At 44.8% G+C, this 23,001-nt stretch overlaps 2 protein-coding genes across 6 annotated transcripts in view; one reads left to right on the top strand and one right to left on the bottom strand.

Annotated features, from left to right (window-relative positions):
* On the top strand, window positions 1-2,444 carry PIGC (phosphatidylinositol glycan anchor biosynthesis class C). 2 transcript variants are annotated; one of them, XM_081120909.1, is made up of 3 exons: window positions 22-103; window positions 334-478; window positions 1,058-2,444. In XM_081120909.1, the coding sequence occupies exon 3, from the start codon at window positions 1,267-1,269 to the stop codon at window positions 2,158-2,160; it is 894 nt and encodes a 297-aa protein (XP_080977035.1). In that variant the 5' UTR covers window positions 22-103; window positions 334-478; window positions 1,058-1,266; the 3' UTR covers window positions 2,161-2,444. The 2 variants fall into 2 exon arrangements, with proteins under 2 accessions (XP_080977036.1, XP_080977035.1); XM_081120910.1 differs by lacking the exon at window positions 334-478 and having other exon boundaries at window positions 1-103.
* Window positions 2,445-8,311: 5,867 nt separating this feature from the next.
* The window catches only part of DNM3 (dynamin 3), a 352,871-nt gene continuing 338,181 nt past the window's right edge, over window positions 8,312-23,001 (bottom strand). For 2 of the 4 annotated variants that reach the window (XM_081120434.1, XM_081120436.1), the window contains one exon: window positions 8,312-8,501. In XM_081120434.1, coding sequence (XP_080976560.1) covers window positions 8,465-8,501 — 37 coding nt within the window. In that variant the 3' untranslated portion in view covers window positions 8,312-8,464. Of the gene's footprint in view, window positions 8,502-12,802; window positions 17,601-23,001 lie in introns of those variants that run through there. The other 2 variants (XM_081120431.1, XM_081120432.1) reach the window with 1 other exon arrangement.

Below are 23,001 nucleotides of genomic sequence, written 5' to 3'. Positions count from 1 at the left end.
GGACCCGGAAGTGCTCGGTCCCCGCCGCGACCTCGGCGCCCCGGATGGGGAAGGAGGGGGGCGGCCGTCGCCATGGCTGCGATCCCTGTGAACCGGCGGGCAGGTGGGTTCCGAGCGGGAATCGGTGTTCCCCGGTCTCCCTCCCGGCCGGGCGGGGCGTGGCGGCGGGAGTGCGGTGCCCTGGCCGGGGTCCCTGCTGCGGGGACGGGCCCCCGGGTGGGCTCGTGCAGCCAAACCTGTGGTGGGCTCCGCGGGACGAGGGAGGTCGCGCGGGAAGAGCCCTCCTCGTACATTCGCGGGCGTTTCTGACGCACAGCTTTCCTGTTGTGACAGACGGGTCACTGTCTCCGATCCCCCAACACCTTCATCTTTCTCAGGAGGATGGTAGCTTTTTAGAGGATGGTGACCTCAGTTCAAGGATCTTTCGTTTCTGAGTCCTTGGCTTTGGCTAAATGAACCGCAGAGCTCACATTTGTCGGTATGATGCCGTTTACTGTTGCCTTCGGACTTTTTAAATAACAGATACTTTTGAGAACTCAGTCAAAGCTCTGGGCCTGTCCCTAGACAGTTGCATTCAGTGGCAGCAACAGGCACGCAGTGACAGGGCTTGGGGACGCTCCCAGCCCATCCACAGACCTCAGGGGTGTGAACCCCTAGCTAAGAGCTGGGTTGGAGGGAGGCACAGGCTTTGGGGTCAGGCTTTGCATCTGGCTCCATCACTTACCACTGTTAACTTGGGCGAAAGTTACTCGAGCAATTCGAATCTGAGCTTTTTACTAAAGTGGGACTAACTTGCAGGATTGTGGAGATGAAAGGAAAGAAAGCTAGGGAAGGCACTTAGCACATCCTAGGCCCTCAATGAGTGACAGCCGACAGACGTCTGGCATTATCCAAGGGAAGACCATTTAAAATCTGAAAGACTTTAATGTCCATTGTTATAAGAGGGCCACCACATGCATTTTGCTCAGACTTTTAATAAAGGGGGTTGGTTTGATTTTTAACTCAGCCCTACCCTTGACCTTCAGCAGTTTTATAGGTTTGTGGTCTATCTTTCTAGGAACTTGGCTGTGTTGTCCTGCCTCAGAGAAGAAACTCGTCTCTTGCAGGCCTCGCCTGGGTTGCAGCCTTTGAAAACAAGGGAAGGTCGGCACAATATCAACTACCACACAGCATGGGATTTCCGGAGAGGGCTTATTTCAAGACTTTATAAAGAACGAACCCTATGGATTTCTGGGAAACTCAACTGGCCTGACCCCGAGGGAAAGGATGTGTGCCCAGCCTGTAACTACCACCACTGAGACCAGGTGGCAGAAGGTCCTGTACGAGCGACAGCCTTTTCCTGATAACTATGTGGACCAGCGGTTCCTGGAAGAGCTCCGGAAGAACATCCACGCCCGGAAGTACCAGTATTGGGCTGTGGTATTTGAGTCCAGCGTGGTGATACAGCAGCTGTGCAGTGTCTGTGTTTTTGGGGTCATCTGGTGGTATATGGACCAGGGTCTTCTGGCCCCTCATTGGCTTTTTGGGACTGGCCTGGCTTTGTCACTGATTGGCTATGTTTTGTTTGATCTCCTTGATGGAGGTGAGGGACGGAGGAAGAGCGGGCGGACTCGGTGGGCTGACCTCAAGAGTGCCCTGGTCTTCATTACTTTCACGTACGGCTTTTCACCCGTGCTAAAGACCCTGACAGAGTCCGTCAGCACTGACACCATCTACGCCATGTCAGTCTTCATGCTCTTAGGCCACCTCATCTTCTTCGACTATGGTGCCAATGCTGCCATTGTTTCCAGCACCTTGTCCTTGAACATGGCCATCTTTGCTTCTGTCTGCCTGGCCTCACGCCTGCCCCGGACCCTGCATGCCTTCATCATGGTGACGTTTGCCATCCAGATTTTTGCCCTGTGGCCCATGTTACAGAAGAAACTGAAGGCGTGTACTCCCCGCAGCTATGTGGGAGTCACGCTGCTCTTTGCGTTCTCAGCCTTGGGGGGCCTGCTGTCCATCAGTGCGGTGGGGGCCACCCTCTTTGCGCTTCTGCTGGTGTCCATCTCCTGCCTCTGCCCTTTCTACCTCATTCGCCTGCAGCTTTTTAAAGAAAACATTCATGGGCCTTGGGATGAGGCTGAGATTAAAGAAGATTTGTCCAGGTTCCTCAGCTAAGTTCGACGCCTCCATCCCATTATTTAGGCAAGTGATAGGGCAGCCTCCAGCTGGGATCCGATCGAAGGCAGAGTTCCATTCTGGAAGCAGCAGGCTGATGCGGGTGGGAGAACGGAGATCAGGAGAAGTGAACCAAAGGCTTGGGTGGTGAATGTGCTTGTCTTTTCTGTTGTTTGGTGGATGAAAAAGCTTTCTGGGGCCCTCAAGGATGGTTTCCTCCCATGTTTTACTCACTATAACAAATGAAGTGATGCAGTTTCTATTTATTAAACACTAATAACATATCCATCAAATTGCGTCTGGTTTTTCTGTAAGCAGAAGGCAGACAGAAGGGGCATGAAAAGTGAAGAGGTGGTAAAAATGTGCCTCTGTGTGTGTGTGAATATAGTTGCTTCTCTACCCTTTCAGTGTACTAATGCGGGCTCCATTATTTATCTAGAGCTCAGATCCTAGAACCCTGGATGCTATGTCGCTTTGTTGCCTAAAACTACAGAATTGTTCTCTTAACCTTGACTCAGAGTTCCTACTTCATTCTTAGTGAAGCATGTATGTGCCGTAATACACAGCAAAATGCTGAGGGAACCCGAAGAGGCTGGAGGTCAAACTGGAGTATTAGGAAATATTTACTAGAGGAGATGGCATCTGAGGTTAGTTTTGGAGCGTAGGTGTGATTTAAGTGGGAGAAGATGGTCTTAGGGCAAGGCGGCAGAGGCCTTTTGGAGCCAGGTCAGTAATAGCAGCAAGTGAGGCTGGTGCAGCTGACTGATAACTGGAAATGAGGGAGTGTGCTCTGTCCTGTGAGGGCAACTGCTCCTCTGCCCCAGCAGACCGTCTAGTCAGAATTTGGGCCTGATTTCAGATCTTTAGAATGCCAAATAAAATTCTAACAAATCCCAATAGTTGTTGATGTGATTTTAAATCTGAAGTCTGACTTGTGGATTCTGCCAAAAATCAGGCTCCCAAACACACTTGCATGTAAAATGTGCCTACCACTGAGGCACATCTGTTTTTAGCACAGTATGAAGGGGGGGAGGGGTTCCAGGTTATGGGGAGGAAAAATTAGAATGGGAGGCTTGAGTAATAATTAGGGGTCTGAACATTTGGGAGCTGGGGCTTTATCCCGCAGGTAATGAGCAGTCCAGCTGACCTAAGAGGGAGTAAAAGATCAGATCATAGGCTACTGTGTTTCAGTTTTCTCATCTGGAAGGTGGGAATAAAAATGCCTCTAGAACTCTGATGATTAAATGAGATGCAAAGTGCTTTGAAGAATGCTGGACAGAGCACTTTATCCGTGTTAGCTATTATTACGGTTGTTACTAAGTTGACATGTAGGAGACCTGCCGGCAGAGATGAGATGCAAAATGCATCAGGTGTTCCCAGAATAGCTGGTTCCTATGAAATCATTTGCTTGGGGCAAGTCCCTTGTACTATCCCGTCTCTCTAGAAATTAACTTCAAATCAAATCTCATCAGGGCACTAGTATTCCTGAGAAGTAGTGTTTTTATTTCTCTAGCATAGACCTTTCAAAAATGTCTTGAGCACTGATTTTAATTTGGACTAGTAACTAGAAAATCAAAATGAGAAGAATCAAAGGGAAAGGAGGCTGGCCTATGAAAACAGACCGAGACTAGAACCCGGCAGCCCAGAGGGAAGGCTCCAGGGAGATACACAGGCACTGCCTAGAACACTGTTACGGGTGCAAGTGAATGTGGATTAGCTTCGCAAATCGGGACACAGAGGAGCAGACCCCCTCTGAAATTTGAGCAGGGCAGGTTTAAGAAAAATGAAAATATAATTCCACACACTAAATGCGTGTAACACCAAGAAGTTTCACAGGCCGGGAATATAAATGGATTCTAAAAATGTTTGGGGAAAATACAAATAAAAAAATCCATAAATGTCTTGTAAGAAAATGTTGAGATGTCCCAAGCCTTTGAGTGCTGCTACATGAAGGATGAACAGGCTCACTAAGGCGTGCTTCCCCAGGTCGCTGCTGGCGTGGGGGTGCAGGCCAGGGCAGCTATGCTGTGACCTGATGTGACAGCTGGTGGGGAAGTTTCCCATCGCTTAAGTACAGTGATGCTGGCAGTCTCTTAAATTTAAACCACACTGAGAGGGTGCAGGTAGAATAAAGAGGCAGGCAAAAGTGGCTTAATAATAAATAATACAATAATTAGATAATATAAGAAATTTTGCATACAACTGTGAGCCTATTTTTGCCCACCCCTGTATTAATGATTTAGATTCCCAGAGAATATCGTTTGTGTGTATGGGGGGGTGGTAGGTTGGAGAGAGAATGGAAGGGGGAGAAGGTCACAGTAGCAATGGAATTAAAACCCCAATCTGTCAAATACTTGTTTGCCTAAGAAACTGCCTGCCTTCCCCCTCTGCACCCTTCCTCCTGGCTCTGCCTCTTGTCTAAGTTATAGGTAAGGCCGGAGGTTGGTTGGTGGTGGCAGGTGAGAGCAAGGAGGGCGGAATAGGGAGGCTTATCCCTCCAAAAGGTATCAGGGATTGTAGTTGGGATGGAGGGATCAAGGACAGGTAGAGCTACTGGGTGGCAGGTGTGCTTCACTTCAGGCATGATGTGGCTGATAGATGATTGGCAGGTACCTAGAAGGCTGTGCAAAGATCGGAGTGTGGCAACGCGCATTGATTTTGCGTGGCGACCAAACTGGTGTCAGTGCCATGCCTGTATGCTGTGTCAGTTCTGCAAACTTTGAGTGAGCCTTTGGGCAGCTGGCTTAAGTTGTGGATTCAAGAATTCATGCTGAGCATATTTGAGGAAGCACATGATCTTCCTTCTAAGCCAAAGGCTCAAGGTCAAGAAAAACAAAAACAAGCCAGCAGAGGGCATCAGTCACACAGTTTTACAATATTTCAAACAGGTTGAATGCAGGGAACCGGGCTGGGACACAGTGCCACCTTGTGGAAGATTGATATTTCCTTTTATAAATAAATTTAGTAAGAGTCTTGGGATTCTTGCTGAATTGTGCTTTGGGAACTAGCTGAGGTCCCCACAAATTCAGGAAATAAATAGCACACAGGAACTCGGTAAATTATAACAGTTACATTTTTGAGTACCCAGTGTGTACAAGGCACTGCGTTGGGCATTTTATATACATTGTCTTATCTACGTCTCTTGATCCTGTCATACAGGTATTATATTTTAAAGTTGAGGAGACTGAGAATTCCCCTAACATCTAACAAAATCACTGCCCACCTAGGCCTATCTCTACTCACTTTCTACCATTCACATTTAATGATGTTTGGCCTCAGGAATTTATTCAACAAATATTTATTGAACACTAATTATATGACAGATACTGTTTTGTGTGCTCATAATAGATCTATGACTCAAAGGCACAAATGTCCCTGACCTAGTAGAGCTTACATTCTAGCAGAAGACTAAGAATATATATAAGAAGGAGGTAACAGAAGCCATGGGGGGAAAAGCAATGGTAGTAACTAAGGGGGTCAGGGCAGGTTTCATGGAAAAGGCAACACTTAAGCAAAGACTTGCAGGCAGCGAGGGAATGATCCAGACTCTCGGGGAAGAGTGTCCCAGGAAGAGGAGAGAGCTGATACAAAGGCCCTTAAGAGCCCAAAAGGCTAGTTTTTCCACTGTGGTATTTGTAGCTTCAAAAATATCCTCTGTCGTCAGCTGTCACCCACTTTGGTGACTGTTACTGTCTTAAGGATCCCGAAATCTCTCTGGCCTCCTGGGTTGCTAAGGGGCTCTTTACCCGGTGCCTGCTCGTGGCTCCTGCTCCTGAGAGGCATTGAAGATGGGAAGTGGGGCTGAAAATCAGGACCCGATACAATGTCCTGTAAACTTGATTTGATTAAAAACAACTGGAGTAGCAGTTTATAGTCTTGACTCGTTTAATAGCTGCCACTTTATCTGATCTTAGTATGTGGACAGTATTGCGATTCAACAGTAACTTGTAGTATAAAAAACCCAAACAAACCCGGCGCGCATGCCGGCGGTGGAGGCGGCTGGTGTCAGACAGGCTCTGCCGTGTTCTGAAGGGCTACAGAGGCCTTTTCCTTTTTCAGAAAGCTCCTCTCCCTGTGGGGGAAGCTCGTGTTTTTAAAACAAATTCACAATTGCAAAGGTTGACTTCAGAATCTCGTGGAACTGAACCGAAGATTCCAGCATCCATTTTCCGAGTTTAAAAAAATAACAGTGTTGAGTTATAAAACAGATGTTGGCCAGTACCACAGTTTTTCAAAGTCTGGGACGAAAAGGAGAAGTGTGTCATATTTGAAAGCCACTGGAGGTGTCCCTGCCTCTAAAAGAACAGCAGACGTTGGTTCCCTGTCTCCTTGTGGCTTCGACCTGCAGGATGCCTGTCGAAATGGCCCCGGCAGCGTGTCTGCGGTGCCCGGGGCTCAGGGGCCTTGACTTACCAGTGACACCCCGCGAGGAAAGGACTGGAAGCTTGCTTTCTGCTTACCTTTAGCTCCTTTTTCTCCATGCCTTAGACGTCTTGGGTTTTTCTAGCCGGAGGCTGGGGAGCTCTACCAACAACCCTCACTGGTCCCGGGGAAGCCAGCTGCAGAACCTGCTGGACCTAGAGCCTTTTGTCAGCAGACGACGTCAGCGTCCACACCAGCGTGTCACCTGCTCAGCCAGTGCTTGTGACTTGGAGTCTTGCGTCCTCTCTCCCATTAGACCCGCAGATTGGCCTCTGCGGGGCCGAGACGCGTTCTGCTGCTCCTTCTTGGTCAGAGGGCAAAGCCAGCGTGTTCTAGAATGTGAGCGCGGTGGGTCGAGTGGACAACCTGGTTCTAGAACTCAAATAGCTGATTTTATTTTGTAAGCTATTTTGCTCCTGTCACTCCTCTGGGGTTCCCAGGAACTAGGACATTATGATGAATTCAAGGAAGGTTTAACGCATAAATAAAGGAGTAAGGATATTTAAGAAATGTTAATTTTATTACAGGCACAGTGGTTTGTTCCTCCTGATGATCGGAGTTCTGGTCAAAGCTGAAGAATGCTGTACGTTTTTCACTCTCAAACGTTGAGGGAGGGGTGGGGACAGGGGTCTATTATGAAACCTGGAAACACTGCAAAGAGTAAATACATATGAACAAACCTTCGCATGGTGTCATTTTACTCCCCACCTTTTCCTTGCCCACCTAAGGTGAGGAAGGGACCGCACTTCTCTGCTGAGACGGGTATGGTCGCCTGGGAATTGGTTCATTCTGCTACGACCTGAGTTTTCCTTTCTCATGGTTCATCAGGTCCACCTACGTTTTAAAGTCCTCTAAACTTACATAAAATTAAGTTCATGCTGAAGACAAAGTGGAAAGGTACCAAACGCCTAAAAAAGGTGAATCTCATCTAATAGGAGATACGTTTAAATTCTGATTTAGACCATGTCAATCTTCAAAAAGGAAATTCTGAATTAAATCTCAAACCGTTGGGAAGGGTTCAGACCACAGGTTTGGTGGGTTGTAGTAGATGACCTTAATAATAAACATTTTATTTGGATAAATCTTTGGGTTTGTTTTTTTTAAATGATAGTTTAAAATTTCAGTGTTGCAATTGCCATTTGAGGCTTAAGGTATAAAACAAAGTTCTTTCCCTCCAGAACTCATGTAGATCCCACCCTTCCAGTACCTGACTGACATCATTAAGAATCTCTCTCCTCAAGGCGGCAATGCTTTCTTGCCCTGTACTTTGAACAATATTTTCCCTCTAAATTAGCCAAAACAGAATGTGTGAGGCTTATGTGTTTAAGACCTACAATTTCTTACACGATCTTACATATTTTATCTCCTACAAGAGTACTTAGAAAAGTAATAAAAACAACAAACTTTTTTTGTGCAATAATTATTATTAATGGGATTCTTGGAGGCAGGTTGATATTAATCAGTTTTCTTTTCTAGACTCCCAGAATTTTTACTGCATCTTTTCATACTTTTATTGGAAAGACATTTCAAAATTAAAGACAATTATTCATACCAAATAGCACCTTAAGTTGCAATGCTTTAAGAACTTAAAATCAATCTTTTTTTCAACTTAAGCCCCTTAAAAGAGTAAGTTGTATATTTCTCCCCTTACCTTGTTTTAGTTTAAACAAACTCTTATTTTAATTTGTGTCTTCTTTAGAAAAAAGGAACAGGACACATTTTGTTTTTTTATATATATATATAGAATAAACTTTGTTTTTATTATAGACATAGATCAAAAATAAAAGTTTTTATGTACATATGACATATAGTGCAAACGAAAGGCTTTTAAACACCACGGATGGACATGCTGTTGGAAACGAAAGGAGATGGATGATGGGGGTTAGGATGGTCGTCCTGGAACGGCAGGAGGGGGTCGCCTGGTGAAAACAAAACAAAACAAAATAACAAAAAGAAAAACACAGATGCAGCGGAAGCAAACGATGTTTGAATGATAAAACAAACCCAAATTAAGAGCATGCAAAATTATCCCACAGAAGTCCAATTCAATCAGACCAAAGAAGCATGCAGACACCGGGGGACACGGGAGAATACCACGCGGCTGGTAGCCGTTCCGGGACTGTTTCTGGCTATCAGTAGCGTGACAGGTACGAGCCACTTGAGTCCACTCCAAGATCTTATTTTGTACCGTGGAATGAGGAATCCATGCATCGCATTCAGAACTGGGCACAGTACCGGAGCCAAATACCTTTATGACTCAAGAATTTGATTCCCAGCCCCAACTTTGGGACACTGGCTTATTTCCAAAGATTTCCACAAATGTTGTGAAATCTCCATAGTGGTGAGAGGGAGTTGCCATAGAAATATGACAGGTGACATTTTTTCAAGGTGAGGGAAATGAGGAGGTGTCAAAAGATCACATGAGCTATGTAATCACAATGCAGAAAATGTCAGGACTGGAGAAAAGGAATTTGCTCCAGGTGAATATCCTGATGTGACAGCTTTTCGGGGCCCAGGGAAACTACAAGGGGAGGCCTGGTCCACGGTGACCCCAGGATTTTGTAGGATTTCCCTCTATCTCCGAGCTGGGTGCCACTGAAGTTCTGATCGGTTCTGACCTGGGTCCAGGGTACATGAGATTTGGTTTGCTGGGCTCTCTCCACGCCCTTAGCCTGGCCTGCATCTCGTCAGGCCCGCGGGCTGTGAAAGAAGGTCCCAGAGCTGTGCCGAACTTGGACAGCAGCCTCTCTGATGTTTGGGGGCTGGAGAAGGTCCAGTAAAGTCTCCAGAGCCGCACACAGCTCTGTGAGCAGAACAGCAGGTCAAGAGAAGCTTCCCCGCTGGTTTCCGGCAGAATCTACACCTCAGTGTCCTCTTTCTAACCAAATCGGGAACAGACTCAACATTACTGCAGCCCATGGCCGAGGGGTTAGCTCGGTCGGCGCCCTGCCCTCTGGGGGACTTCTTTGGGGCTACGTGTTCAAAAACATACTCACTTCTGTCTTACTCTTGTAACACTTCAGTGAGTGGAGCAATGAAGTCTACAAAAAAAACAAACACAAAAACAAGAACAAACTTCTTTTTCATCTTCTCTGAGATGTTAAGGAGCCAAAATGACAGGGCAGTGGTTAAAAAAAAATCCCACAATCTTACCCCCCCCCCCCAAGTCCAAGACCAATTTTTCTTTGGTCCAATTTAAGCTGGCTATACTTAAGAGGCCTCCCATCCATATAAATGATAAAGAACTTGTTATTGGTGCCTAACCTTTCAAGTGGGGAGCTGGGGGGCGGTCTGCAAGCCTTGAGCTGCTGAGATCCAGGTAATGGGTGTCCCTGGTGTTTTCATGAAGAAAGTGGAATTAAATTCCAGGCAGGCTCAATGAGATTTATTACCTGCCCAGCAAACAGAAACTATTTTTGAGCTCTGAAAGGGTTTTGGGATACTTTAATGACCTCAGCAGGGTGGAAGGTGAGCCATTAAACCCAGCAGCGAGTCCCAAGTGCTGAAGGGACATTCTGTTTGCATTTGCCAAAGTGCTTTCCTGTTGGAGCTAGTTTGATATTCTAACCCAGACACAGGACCAGAAACTCCATGTCTCGGAATACAGGGTGTCCCTCCAAAATGTATACACACTTTTAACCTATTATTAATTCCAATGGGTTAAATCTGAGAAGAAAGAAACATCGGCTGAGCTATCAGTTGTTGAAGTGTGTATACATTTTTTAGGGACACCACCAACAAGAATGTTTGCTTCCAGCCTCAGAATGATGTTTATCCCCTCAGACAACTCTGTCTTTTCCTCTTCACTTATCCTGGGCCTAACTCTCCTCCTGGTGTCAAAAAGGCATTGTTGACAGTGACACCATACACTGGCTCAGGGTCCGTTGTCGTGGATCTCGGCAGTCCAGGTTTTGCTATTTCCTTTCCAGAATTTTCTATATATTGCTTGTGCCATGCTGAAGTGCTTGAAGGCAAGTCCTGAGACTCTCTGGACTTTCCTATAAAGAGTTTTATATGTTGCCGGCTCTCATATGAAAGTCGGAGGACTGAACTCAAACACTGAGTGGCTAACCAATTTCAGAGCTCATCATGGTATACGAGCTAATCTACCTAACTGAGATTATAATTTTAGGCTATACCTTCTTAACCTTTCTGAAAAATAACTTCCCAGAATTGTTTGGCCAGGACAGGAAGGTGAGGAGACAGGAAAAGCTGTGTATGGAACACGGGCATAACTCACACAGGGAAGACTCAAGTATTAATGAGCGGTGACTCACCCCCAGCCACCGTGCTGCAGTCTGGCCTTAGGGGGCATTCCTGGGGCAAGATCCCCGGGAAGGTCTTCCTCGGAACTTTTTTCTTTTCTGTCACGATCTCACAAAATCTCCCCTGCTTGCTTTTTTTGCCCATTGTTCAGACACCTTAAATCCCAGGGCAGCGGAGGAGCCCGAAGTCTTGGGAAAGTACAACAAGAAAGGCTGTAGGAATAGGCATCCTTCTCGATTTTTCTCTGATGCCCTGTCATTTGAAATCAGCCTGGATCCCTCCCTTTACAAGGATAAAATGGGGGCGATGGAATTAATGTAAAGGAGCTCTTGTTTGGAGAGCGAGAGGGAAAAGGGTATTGAAAATCACCCGGCTCCCCTACAAGACTTGCTAAGACTCACTGAGTGCCCCTCTCTAAATGGCTTCCTGCTTGGGGTCCCCACACTCCTGTGACAAAGCACCAGGGCTCCAGGAGGACCGTCCCAAGCTGGGAGCGCTGGCTGCTCTCACAGTTGACAGTCTTTGCTGGGCTGGTCACCCAGTGCCTTCTTCCCTCTGGCCTGAAGCCACTGATGCTGTTACGTGTCTGCCACGGGGTGCACCTGGGATACCGTCCTGTGAGACGCTCCCTGAACAAAGCACCGACGGGGACTCTGACCCCCTCTTGGAGGTTCATGGTGCGGCCTCATGTAAAGCTCTGTGCGGTCTTCCAGAACGAAAACACTGACTCTAGTCACCCTTGCCCGGGTACCTTTAACCAGACACCCCTGGTGCATGCGGTGAAACTTACTAAAATCTCACGGGATGCACTCTGGGAAACTTCACAGACGTCTCTCGCACATGTTCTAACTATTAGGTGCCACAGAGTGAAAGATCGCCGACACGTGGCCTTCAGAGTGACCGTGGCAGGTGTGGGTTGTACCAGGACGGAAAGCGCGACAGCCACCTCACTGCTCTCCCGGTTGACAGTCTCCCCTGGCGTGCTCCTCAGGATGCGATTCAGATTCCCACAGAAAAACAAGAATCTGGAAAACTAACTGAGCAGCTATCTACACTGGTGCCAGCACTGCTTTAAAAATACCAATGAACATCTGTCACGTAATTACAATAAGACCCCTTGGTTTTGGTCATTTCCATCAGAAACTATTCTGAATACAGAACCGTGCGGTAAAACACGGCGCCCGCCCGGCAGCCCGCAGTGCGGGGACGCGAGAGAGACGGCTGGACAATGTGAGGCGGCACAACCGTCTTTCCAGCTCCTCAGTGAGCAGAGTCTGAACGCAGGAGGCTGACCCAGTGTTTCTCCCCCGAATTCCTTCTTGTCTCGGCGCCATCTGGGACTCTGCATGTTAGTAAGGGACCGAGTCTCAAGACTCTGGATAAAGAGTCTTTCTTTATTCTCTGGGAACAGTAAGGACAAGGATGTGTGTGACTACTGACCACTCTTCCATTCTCTTCGTGTTGGGGAAATGGAAAGGGGTTAACTTCTCCCCTTAATCCCTGGTGAGTAAACAGCGGAGGCCAACTACTGAGTCAGGAGCTCAATAGTTCCTTTAAGAAATGCCTTCCACGGACCTAACGTTTGGGCCAAGTGTTCTTCCTCCCTCTGCTTCCCAGGGTGTTTCATGAACACTTCCTTTGCAATAGCAAAATGTCACGGTGCCTCTTGGCGGGTGTCACGTCACACCCTCAGCTGTCTAAGGTTTGGGTCCTTCTCGAACTTGATCCAATAATGACTTCAAATCAGGAATAAAATGTCTCCCACTCTCCTGTCTTTGATTTTTTCCATTTGCTCCCTTTAAAAAAATCTCGTTCTTTCCTGAATTAATGACAGTAATGCCAAATGTCATCCTCCACGTCGTTCTGGGCCAATCTGATCAAAAGAGTTAGAATCATTTACAAGTTTCAGATCTTTACTGATACACAAAGAAATGACTCAGATACAAACAAAAATGAGGAAGGGGGAGTCCTTCAAAGGTTATCATTTATTTCAGGTTCAGAAATACAGCTTCACATTTTCACAACAGGTCCACGTGACCTTCAAGACTGATACAGGCTTTAGGAACTGGCTTCCAAAATTCCACTTACAGAGTCCATCCATATATCATCATTAAGAAACCTCCAAAGTGCCAAGAAGACAGTGGAAAGTATTCTGGCTCAAATTAATCAAAGACGACTCAACAGTGAAGACAAGATTTTGCTTCTGTACACTGCTTCTTCATAAAAAGGCAAAAGAGGAATTTGATTTTTAAAAAAGGGAGTGAAAGTAAACATAGACAAGCAAGCAAAACACAGGTTGTACACATGAAATCAAACACCAGTCAAGTCACGGTGGAGTTTCTGGCTGGCAGGAATAATTTTTATCAAGTTGGCAGCAGACAATGCAAGAGGCTAGACAGAGTCATTTTTATCATAATTTTGAAAACATTACGTAGTGAGCAAAGTTGGAGGAATTCAAGGGTAAAAATGAAAGAAATGGATGCCTTGAGCTGAGCCACACATGAAACCTAGACCAGAGAGGTGAGAAGTCTCACCAACATACCAGGATGAACAGGTCTTAAGACAAACAAGAGGCTGTCCTTGAGCTTCCCCTCTCTTGTCCTCACATATTCACACACTCACACATTCTTACACATATATACCAAGAGCAGGGCTTATACTGCATATGCCTCAAAATAGTCTTAAAGCTCAGGATACAGAGCACCACATAATTTTAAACACACACCCACTAGACGAGATTATTTAAGATGATCTAGGAGGCACACTTGAGCTTTTAGGAAAGGACTGAGTGATCGAGTGAACTAACAGTTGTTTCTCTGAAATCGTCCAGCTTCCTTCACATTCAACTCTGATCTCACAGCTAGCAGTCCTCTGGGCGAAATGATACAAAACTCATGGCTTGAGTCTCGCCTCTCCTCTCCTCTCACTGAGGTCCATAAATAGAGGCCTACTATGTAGGCTTTATTCTCAATGGTAAAGAGATTCCTGTCAATTTCAAACAATTCACTCAGAGTCCCATTGCTTTTATTACATTGCTGTATCCCTTGACTTTATTTTTTAACCTTTACTGGAGAGAAAAGATGACTATGCAGACCAACTTAGCCTTTTAAAATTCAGCTCAGCAATCCACGGATAATTAGAGATCTTAAAGGTAGGTTTCCAGATTTTACACTTCTGATCGAACTGCTTTGGCAAAGGTTATTTCTTCTTAGACAGCAGTACTGTGGATTTAGATACAAATGCCCGTGGATGTTATTCTACTATGTTGTCATGGTAACTCTCAGCTTTGTGCCTCTCAGAACGAGTACAATCTGGAGAAAATTCTGTACACCTCATGTACTCTATGAGAAATGGACCACTGTTTTCACGTATTATGTAGCAGGTTCTCCAAAGCTCCCTCTTGTATTAGCACAGTTTAAAAAACAGATCCATACCCACACATACAAAGCACACGTATACATAAATATTTACACCCATACACATACACACACATACAGTGCACACACAATCACACTCATGCTTGTGGCATTTTAACAAGTGCTTTTAAACCTACCTACCCAAAGGGGCACAAAATACAGGTACTTACAGAAACAAATTTACTACGTATACACTGTTATACATAAAGACACATGCATAGAAAAGGTGTTGGTACACAGAAAACATCAACATTGGTCACATACTGGTATTAGGTCCCATTTCATATTTGAGAATTATGGCTAACGCTATACTAAAAAGTCATAAAATTAATCTATAGGACTAGTATTTATTCCTAAATCAGAAGCTGGTTTCATTATAACATTTTAGAGTAGATGAGTTTGTATCTGAACACAGAGGCAATTTGCTAATAAACAGACCCCACTGCTCTTCTATGTTACAAAACACAGCTAAAAGCAATATTCAGAAGAGTAACTTTGGTAGATGTTTTCTGGAAATGCAATATAGCTGTCCTAAATTAGTACTATTTCAATAACCTGCCCACGGTTGAGTAAATGGTTATTCCAAATTAGTCAATAAGCATGCAAGATTTAGCATGTGACAGTAAAATAGACTGACCCGTCAAAGAGACAGTTTATTTTTCCAAATCCCGAAACGCTGTGTGTTTTGTTACACGAGACATGACGGAGCTCCATCTCTTACACAGGCCACATGAGAGTTAGGAGGACGTTACAAAGGACCCCAAGTGGAATGGGAAACACTCAGGAAGCTCAGAGCCACATCCCCACCTTAAGGCCTGGTGTGAACGCTGTGCCTCTAACTACGCGCATCCCAGCGTCTCCCACTTCACTCACGTCGACACCTCCCGTCAGCAGGATGCAGGCCCTCTGGGAAATGGGATTAACGCCCATCACCGGACATCGTACTGCAGAACGAGACTATTCTCCAGCATGGCAGCTGAGATTCCAGGGGTGGGGGGCTGGGTCCCATCAGAAATTTACTTAGAACTAGAACTAGAAGAACTAGAAGAAAAACGGACCCACAAGGAGAGGCAGTTGGGACAGTGAAACTGGGGGATTATACTCTGAGAGCAAGAGCCAAGAGGACAAATGCCGTTGTTTACGGCTGCGTAAGATCGGGGGAAAGGACCTTGGAAAAAGAACCTCCAGTTTTCCCTGACACGGTTTGTGCTGATCTAAGAACACCCCTGGTTATTCACGATGTTTTCCTCTCACAGAAGGACATTTCTGAAGTGCAGCAGAACGTAAAACCACAAACAGCACAGAGCAAAACCCTGGAGTATATGTTCCGCGAGCTGCCCATTTTAGAGAATTCAAAGGAAGAAGCAAAGCGAATCCTTAGGAGAGAGGATTTTATGAAAAGATCTCACTGTAGATTATTTATTTCATTATGGATGTTTACTTAACATATTTCCATTTATTTTTAGAAAAACAGTATGTTTCTTGCACATCTGTTCCCTTCACAAAGAGTTAATGTTTTTTCCAATGGGGGGGAAAAAAGATATGAGAAGATTTAGGGTGGTGATCTTTATATAATCACTTGTAACTTAAAAGTCGAAATGCCCTTTTTATGAATCTTGAACTCTCTGGTTTTTGCCCGAGTGGGCTAGCTGTAACCCTTTAGAATAAGTTCAAAACGATGCCATCCAGCTTGGCGAGTTCTCTTTTTAATAATGGCTGAAAGTTTTTACTTCATGCTTTATGGGTGTCTGCTTTGGGTATAAACTACACAGGAAATTAAAGTTAAGCTAACATACAAATCATGTTTGCTGCTTTCAAAGAGAGACATTTCGGTTGGTGAAAACTGATTTACTTCTGCTGAATATGAAATAGTGGCGCGGGACGCCGCCATCCAGAGAATACTTGGTCTGCTGTCTGGGAGCAGTTAGCAAACAAAATTCCAGTTGGCTTCTGGCTGTTTCCTACGTGCTAATCATCTGGTCCTAGGTTGTCCAAAACTCAGCCCCAAGACTGAACTATTAACCCCCAGGCGATGGGCTCCTGTAAACTTCAGAAACGTTAGCATTTGCCCACTTGCTTTAGATCTCAATGTCTTAATGCCGTTTTCTGGAATGACCTGGATAAAGGCTCAGAAGCTGTTCAACTGTAAAAGTTGCCTAAGTGGCTTTTCTTTTCACTCCAGGCCCCATTCATTAAATATGGTCATCCCATAGTGAGGCTCACGATTTGTGAAGAAAGCCTAGAATGGACAGAAAGTTACTTTAAGCCTGTTTTAAAGGTTAGGGTAAATTTTTACGTAGGAGAATTAAGTACTAGCAGAGAAAGAGAGAAATATTTTTGCTCCAACCAACCAAATAAATAAATCAACTGGAGTTAGTGTCAAAGCGTAGTCAGCCAAGCCTAAAATTAAATGGATCTGAAAAAATAAATATTTTCCATGTCAGCCTTCACTGTAACCTAGGAAGAGGTTAATGATAAACGAGTAAAGAAATTACATTTTCCAGATACTTCTAGAGATGTGATGTTTTGCTTCTTCCTGAATTCTGAAATTAACTAGTCAAATCTATTGACTGGCTACAGGAAAACAAGCTCTGACTTGCTCTCGAATGTGCCGTTAGCATGAAACCAAACTCACTGGCAGGAGGAGCAGCCCTCTGGAGCAACCAAGGCAGTAACTCATCCTTTACAAACTGCCTCGTTCTTCCAGAAAAGCTTTGTTCTTAAGAAATCCTAATTTAAAAAAATCACTTCCTAGCAGTCTTATGAAATAAAGAGGAAGGAATGGATCTAAACAGGTAATTATGGAATAGACAGAAACATTAACAATAGACAATACTATTTCTGTCAACCAAAACAGAATGTGGGAAAATAAATGTATATGGCTTAGGTATGAGCCCACCATCTGCTATCTCTTAAGAATTACATTTAATGGGCTGTCAGGAAGGTAACCTGGGAAACTGGTGCGAAGCAATTTCAAATATATGCCAGGGTAGGCAAACAGTCCCCGAGGTAAAGGGCTGCCATACAAACCTACCTTGGTCTATACAACATACGAAGCCTCGAAGGGTCAGCAGTTTTCAAGAGTCAAACCCCAAAGGTTTGACGTACCATGAGCAATGCAGATGAGTGACGAATGCGTTAGTAAAACTGGTTACTTGCCTACTGGTGTCCACACATGCGACTACTCATGATTTACTGCAACAGTTATCAAATGTGTTGCTTTCGCATAATTCATTAGTAATGAACTGCCATGCCACACACTTCGTTTAGTCTAACAGGGAGGATTCTAGTGGACGGATTATAGTGGGACGAGTTGGTGATGGGGGTGGTCTCCGGCTAGAAAGAGAGAAAGAGAAAGGTAAAGAAACAGGTAGAATAGCCAGCAGAAGGCTGCCCCAAAGGCACCGAGAAAGAGCCATCGCCCCCATGCTCATGCACAGACAGGCCAGCAGGAGTGGTTGCCACCTGTGATAATCTTAACACTGTTAGCTTTCGTTCACCCAGCATTTTTTAAACAAAAAATGAGTTGTTTTTTTTTAAATATGCAAATCTTTCTGAAAACAGAAGTCATCCCTCCCAATACTAATGCAAATATTAAATCATTGAAAAGCCCATCTGGAATACACTGCGCATTCTCAGCCAATAGCGAGCGTATGACCGCGGAGCTGACTGGACTACGCGGCTAACAAGGTCTACTCCAGAACGGACAACAGGCCTCAGAGAATGGTGGGTTTTCAAGTTTTATTTCCCTTTATGTAGTAATATCTTCCTCCTTTTCTCCCTGTCGGGATATTAGTGATCACTTCCCACTGACTTTAGCAATAGCTTTCTGTAACAGCTTGTTCTATATCTACATCTAATTTGCAGGGTACTGGAAAATCGGAGAATCAAGGTTTTTGGAGTTCTCTACAATAAGTGTAAATAGGCTCAGGGTGGGTGCCCAAGTAGCCAAGAACCTGAGTACCTAAGTACCTGAGTAAATTGCATGACCTCTCGTTTTCATTTTGGGTCCTAGAAGTTATACCAGTAGCTGTAATTTTGCTCACTTTCTGGTTGGTAATGGTGTTTCTGATAACTGAGGAAGCTGAATAAACAAACTCAGGACAACGTAACATTGTACCGGACAATCCCAGGTACCAAGTAATACTCCTAACTTCCCGACCCTCCACCTGTATTTCCTAAATGTATTAATAAGTCTTTGTTTGTGTATTTGACTTCATATGTAGTATCTTGGGAGTGCTTTTTATAACCAACCAAATTCAACAAATTCTACAAATTAACACCTTTCTTCTTGATAAAACTCTCCCATTGATCTCATTGATCCCTGCGCCATCCCCCCCCCCCCCCCCCCGAAAGACCTCTTCTTGAATGTCATGGAATTTCCTTCTGTTATTGGAAACACTAAATTGACCAAATCAAATGTCCTTTCACAGGTATGAAGAAAGGAAGTTAGAAAAGTTAAAGGAAACAATCATGAAGTGTTAAAAAAAAATCACAAAGCTATAAAATAAAATCGGATACTCAAGGAAAAATCAAAGCAAAAGAGATACTGTTGATTAATGGTAAAAATATCAACCATTTCGGCACAAACTCATATTAGTAGAGTTCCTTTTGTTTCCTGCACCTGAAAAATGTGTAAGTGGCTTTAGAAGAAAAGTTTCCTTGGGAAAGTGCATTCCAACTCAGTCTGATACTAGTCTTATTATTAAGCAAGTACTCAGTTTTTGAAAGTGTAACTGGAAATACTTTATAGGCCCAGTAACAAAACTAAACCAATCAATGCTAGCTGTTTAATCCCAGTAAACGATTACCTGCAGCCAGGCTACTGGCTACCAAGATCACCTGAAATGTTCTGGCCATTCCCTACTGGGAAAAACCCTCCCATAATCCCTTTTTTACTTATGACCATGCAAAAGACGCCTGTTCTTTCAAAGTGTAGTGCTCATTTTCAGTTAAAATGGCCATATTTGTTTAACTTCCGTCCTGCATCTTGAACCTGCATCAATTTTCCCTTTGATGGGAAGGTTCTAGTGGCCAGAGGTCATGTCCACTTAACTTGTTTCATTCAGTGTTTGGCACGGTGTTACATCTCAGTGTCCTTTTGTTCACTGACTGGAACTGATATTCATCCTTCAAGACCCACCTGGATGAAGTCTTCTCTGATCTCCCTTCCCCTACCTTGACACATTGCTTCTAGAGCATATCAACATGACTCAGTATCACATGGAATCCTAATTAGGTTTATGCTTCTTTCTCCCCCATTAGAAATGGGCTGTTGTCTTACTTATTTTCATAGTCCTGCAGTATTTATCTTAGTGCTTGTCATTCAGCCACTGAATGCTGGACAACTGGATAAGTGAAAGTTACTCCTCGGATAAGAGCCATCTTATAAGTGCCTGCGTTATCCATCGATCTCTCCATGACACAAAGGTATCTGTTGGTAAGTGAGTGCTATGGTAAAACAAAGAAACACAAAACTACACTGACATGTAGGATTTAGACCCTTGGAAACTCCACCTATAAAGTATCTGACTGCTCAATTCTTTCATAGATGTTTGAAATAAATACTAAATAATAGGCCCCTGTTCTCATGGAGTTTAATAAATAATCGTGCTACTTATAGGAATGCATTCTTAGCAATTAAGCAGTTATTGGAGGGTAGGGGCAAGGGAGTAGGCCAGAATTTGAACTTAGAGAAGGGAAACTCTACTAGAAGATTCAATAATGGGTTAGGCTCAGTTAGGGAATTTTATCTGAAAACAGTGGACCTTAAACTGTAAGTTCAGTGACGAGCAGGACACTGTGTGGCATAGTGGACTGAAACTGCTTCATGCACATGTGATAGCTTGAACCAAGGATTGTAGCCAAACAGGGAAAGGAATGCAAACTGGGGTTCTTTTCTGATCCTTTTGTTCTTGGCTCAAATGTCTTTCCTCAGCCCTTCGTGACCACCACCCCACCAATCACTTCATGATGTCTGGGTATTTCACAGCATTTAACCCTGTTTCTAATTATGTATTCATTTTCTAGATTATTGCCTGTGTCCTCCCAAGTAGATTCCTTGAGAGCAGAAGCCACATAGTCTCTATGTACTACACGTCTTCCGCATTTAGTATAATGTGATTAGAAGGCAGTGAATAAATATTTATTAAATAATGGACAAACAAACATATGAAAAGTGCCTAAGCAAAGATGTTTAGCCGGAGTAGAGTATAGGCCAGGTCAAGATGAGCAGGTTCAATGAGGCAAGGAACGTAACACTTTGAGGCTCATATTTGAAGTGTCGAGTTTATACAGAAAGAATCCTGAATCAGAAGTCGAAAGATGTGGATTCCAGTTCCAATGGCCAATTTGTACAATTATTAAGCCACTCAACTTGTCTAAGCCTCAGTTTCCTCATAGATGACACAGGAGACTCAGACTGGAGAACCTATAATACGCCTTCCAGTTATGCACGGCCTGCACTATTTACTGAGCACCTACTATGTGTACTGTATTATGCTGCATGATTTTTAAGAACTCAGAATCTGCCCCTGGTGGCAGATAAGTGAGGCAAAACAAATCTGCAAGGAGTTTTTACTATAGCACCCCATTTTAAGTGGGGGGAAAATAGGGCAAATTTTTGTAATTCAGACTCTGAGAATGTGTTCTGGGAGCTTGAAAATACAATAATGTGATCAGAGTGATGGCAAATAGGATTTTAACTGCGGCGTATAAAACTTGAAAGTCATAAGAAAAGGCAGGGCTTTAAAGAGGTTAAAGAAACCAGAAATTAAGCAAAGGGCAGAAGTCAACACTGGGGACAGAGACTAGAAAGATCTCAATGCTCCGATGGCCCAGTAGCTCCTCATGAACCGCCTCCCCAGCCCCTGCACCATGCGGACGGGACAAGAGAAAGACAATGGTAACGGGAGGCTGCAGGGGGAGGCCCAGCCAGGCGACCGGAGAGTGCAGCTTTCCACCACGTGCCTGAGCTTTTGTTTGTCTCGTCCATCACCATATCCCAGGACTTAGCACGGTGCTCATAGTATTTTTTTTTTTTTCCAAATAAATAAATCAGAGAACCTATCCATTATGAGCTTTTCAAGGGAGCCCCTGGGGCCTTCCGTTGTATAGACACAGCATCCTTTCACGATTGAAAGAATGAAAGATAAAATTTCCATCATGTCCTCTCAAAATAATTATGACCTCTTTAAAATATGCCCAGTCTCAGGTGAAACTCACTCATATGTGCACTTAATAACTTAAAAATCCTACAGAGCCCCTAACCCTTCTGGAAGAAAGGAGCATAATTTCACTTCTCAAACAATAACCCCCCAGTAATCTGTGTATAAAACCCCACTAGAAAGCAGTTCAGGAGGAGCGTGAAGTTGTTCAGCATGAGTTTCTTAAGTAATGCTCAGATGTTTGCCAACTTCAACACCAGAGAAACGCTCAAGGTTTACTGTTAAGGTTCATTTCATTGGTCCGGTTCCTAACCATTCAAAGAGTTTCCAAAGACATCCACCTCATAAGACAGTTTGTTTTGGGCAAAGTGAAGTTATTTGTTTTGTACCGAGTTTTCCTCGGCTGCCCTGGTTTAGCGACGGGCTTCATTAAGTGACCCCTCCTACTGAGAACAGGAGCAGCTTGACTCACTTAGTGTTGATTGAAACACTGTGTTGTGTGTGGGCGGTTTATGGTTACGACAGAAGGGCCATGTTTCTGCTTCCAAATCAAAGGGGAGAATGTAACTCTTGAGGTCGCAGGCCGAGCTGCAGGGATGGGCCGTTGACAGTATTTCGGACAATGGCAAATTTTGTAAGAAAGTCAAGACACTCACGCAGGGTGGGCGGCATGGAGGGGGAGAAACTGGCTTCGCTGACAAGAGAGAATGCGAGGGGCCTTCCTGCATCTTTCGAGTCTCTCCTGAGAATGGAAGAACCAGATTTTCATCTGCTCTTCGCTGGCCAGCTGGTCTAGCAGGTGCTGACCACTCAGGATGTGAGCCAGTCTCGACATGGGCCGGGGGAGGGGTCAGCAGGGCACGTGGTTGGTGCGTGGGCATGAGGGGTGAGTGGAAGCGACCTTCGCGGCCATGGCTGGTCTCTCTGCCCTGCGCTTGTCCCTCCTGGGGCAGGACAGGGGAAAGGCGCGAGCCAGGCCGGGCCTACGGAGCTCAGGGCCCGTCCTCTCCTGTGCTCACACCGACACCTCCTGCCTGCCAGCCCGGGATTCTTTCTACCCAGCAGTCACACTGGCATCTTCCAAGGCAGTGGTTCTCCAAGTGGACGGCGTGTCCAAGTTCCCTGGAGGGCTTGTTAAAACACAGGTTTCTGGGTCCCCCGCAGAGTTCTAATGGGGTGAGACATTTCTAGCATGTTCCCAGATGCTGCTGGTGCTGGGACTAGGCTTTGAAAACCACTGTTCTAAGGCATAAGACATCTTGCTGACCTTCCTTTATTTTAGCAGTTTAATTCACTTGCCAGATAATGCTGGAGTAGTAAGAGAAAGTGCTGGAAAAAAAATCTTAAGAAGGATGAATAAATGGTGGCAAAGATTGATATCTTTGGGAATGAGACTGAAGCTGGGGCCAAGCGGGTTTTAGGTGTTTGTTGTAAAGGCCAAGATATGCTATGGTGACAGTTTTCCTGTTAGCCATCACCAGAACCACCAAACAAGCCCCTTGCAACAGCGTCCCATGTTCCCATCTCTGGAGAGGGTATGGTTGAAGTCCAACCTGATTAGAGAGATGGGT

This window comes from Miniopterus schreibersii (genome assembly GCF_964146895.1).
Source record: "Miniopterus schreibersii genome assembly, chromosome: 19".
NCBI classification, from domain to species: Eukaryota; Metazoa; Chordata; class Mammalia; order Chiroptera; family Miniopteridae; genus Miniopterus; species Miniopterus schreibersii.
The sequence above is the reverse complement of the archived record's forward strand: the minus strand, read 5'-3'. Positions and strand labels throughout refer to the sequence as shown.

Coding starts and splice junctions, on each gene's coding strand:
- PIGC (XM_081120910.1), top strand. CDS start 1,267: ATGTGTGCCCAGCCTGTAACTACCACCACTGAGACCAGGTGGCAGAAG.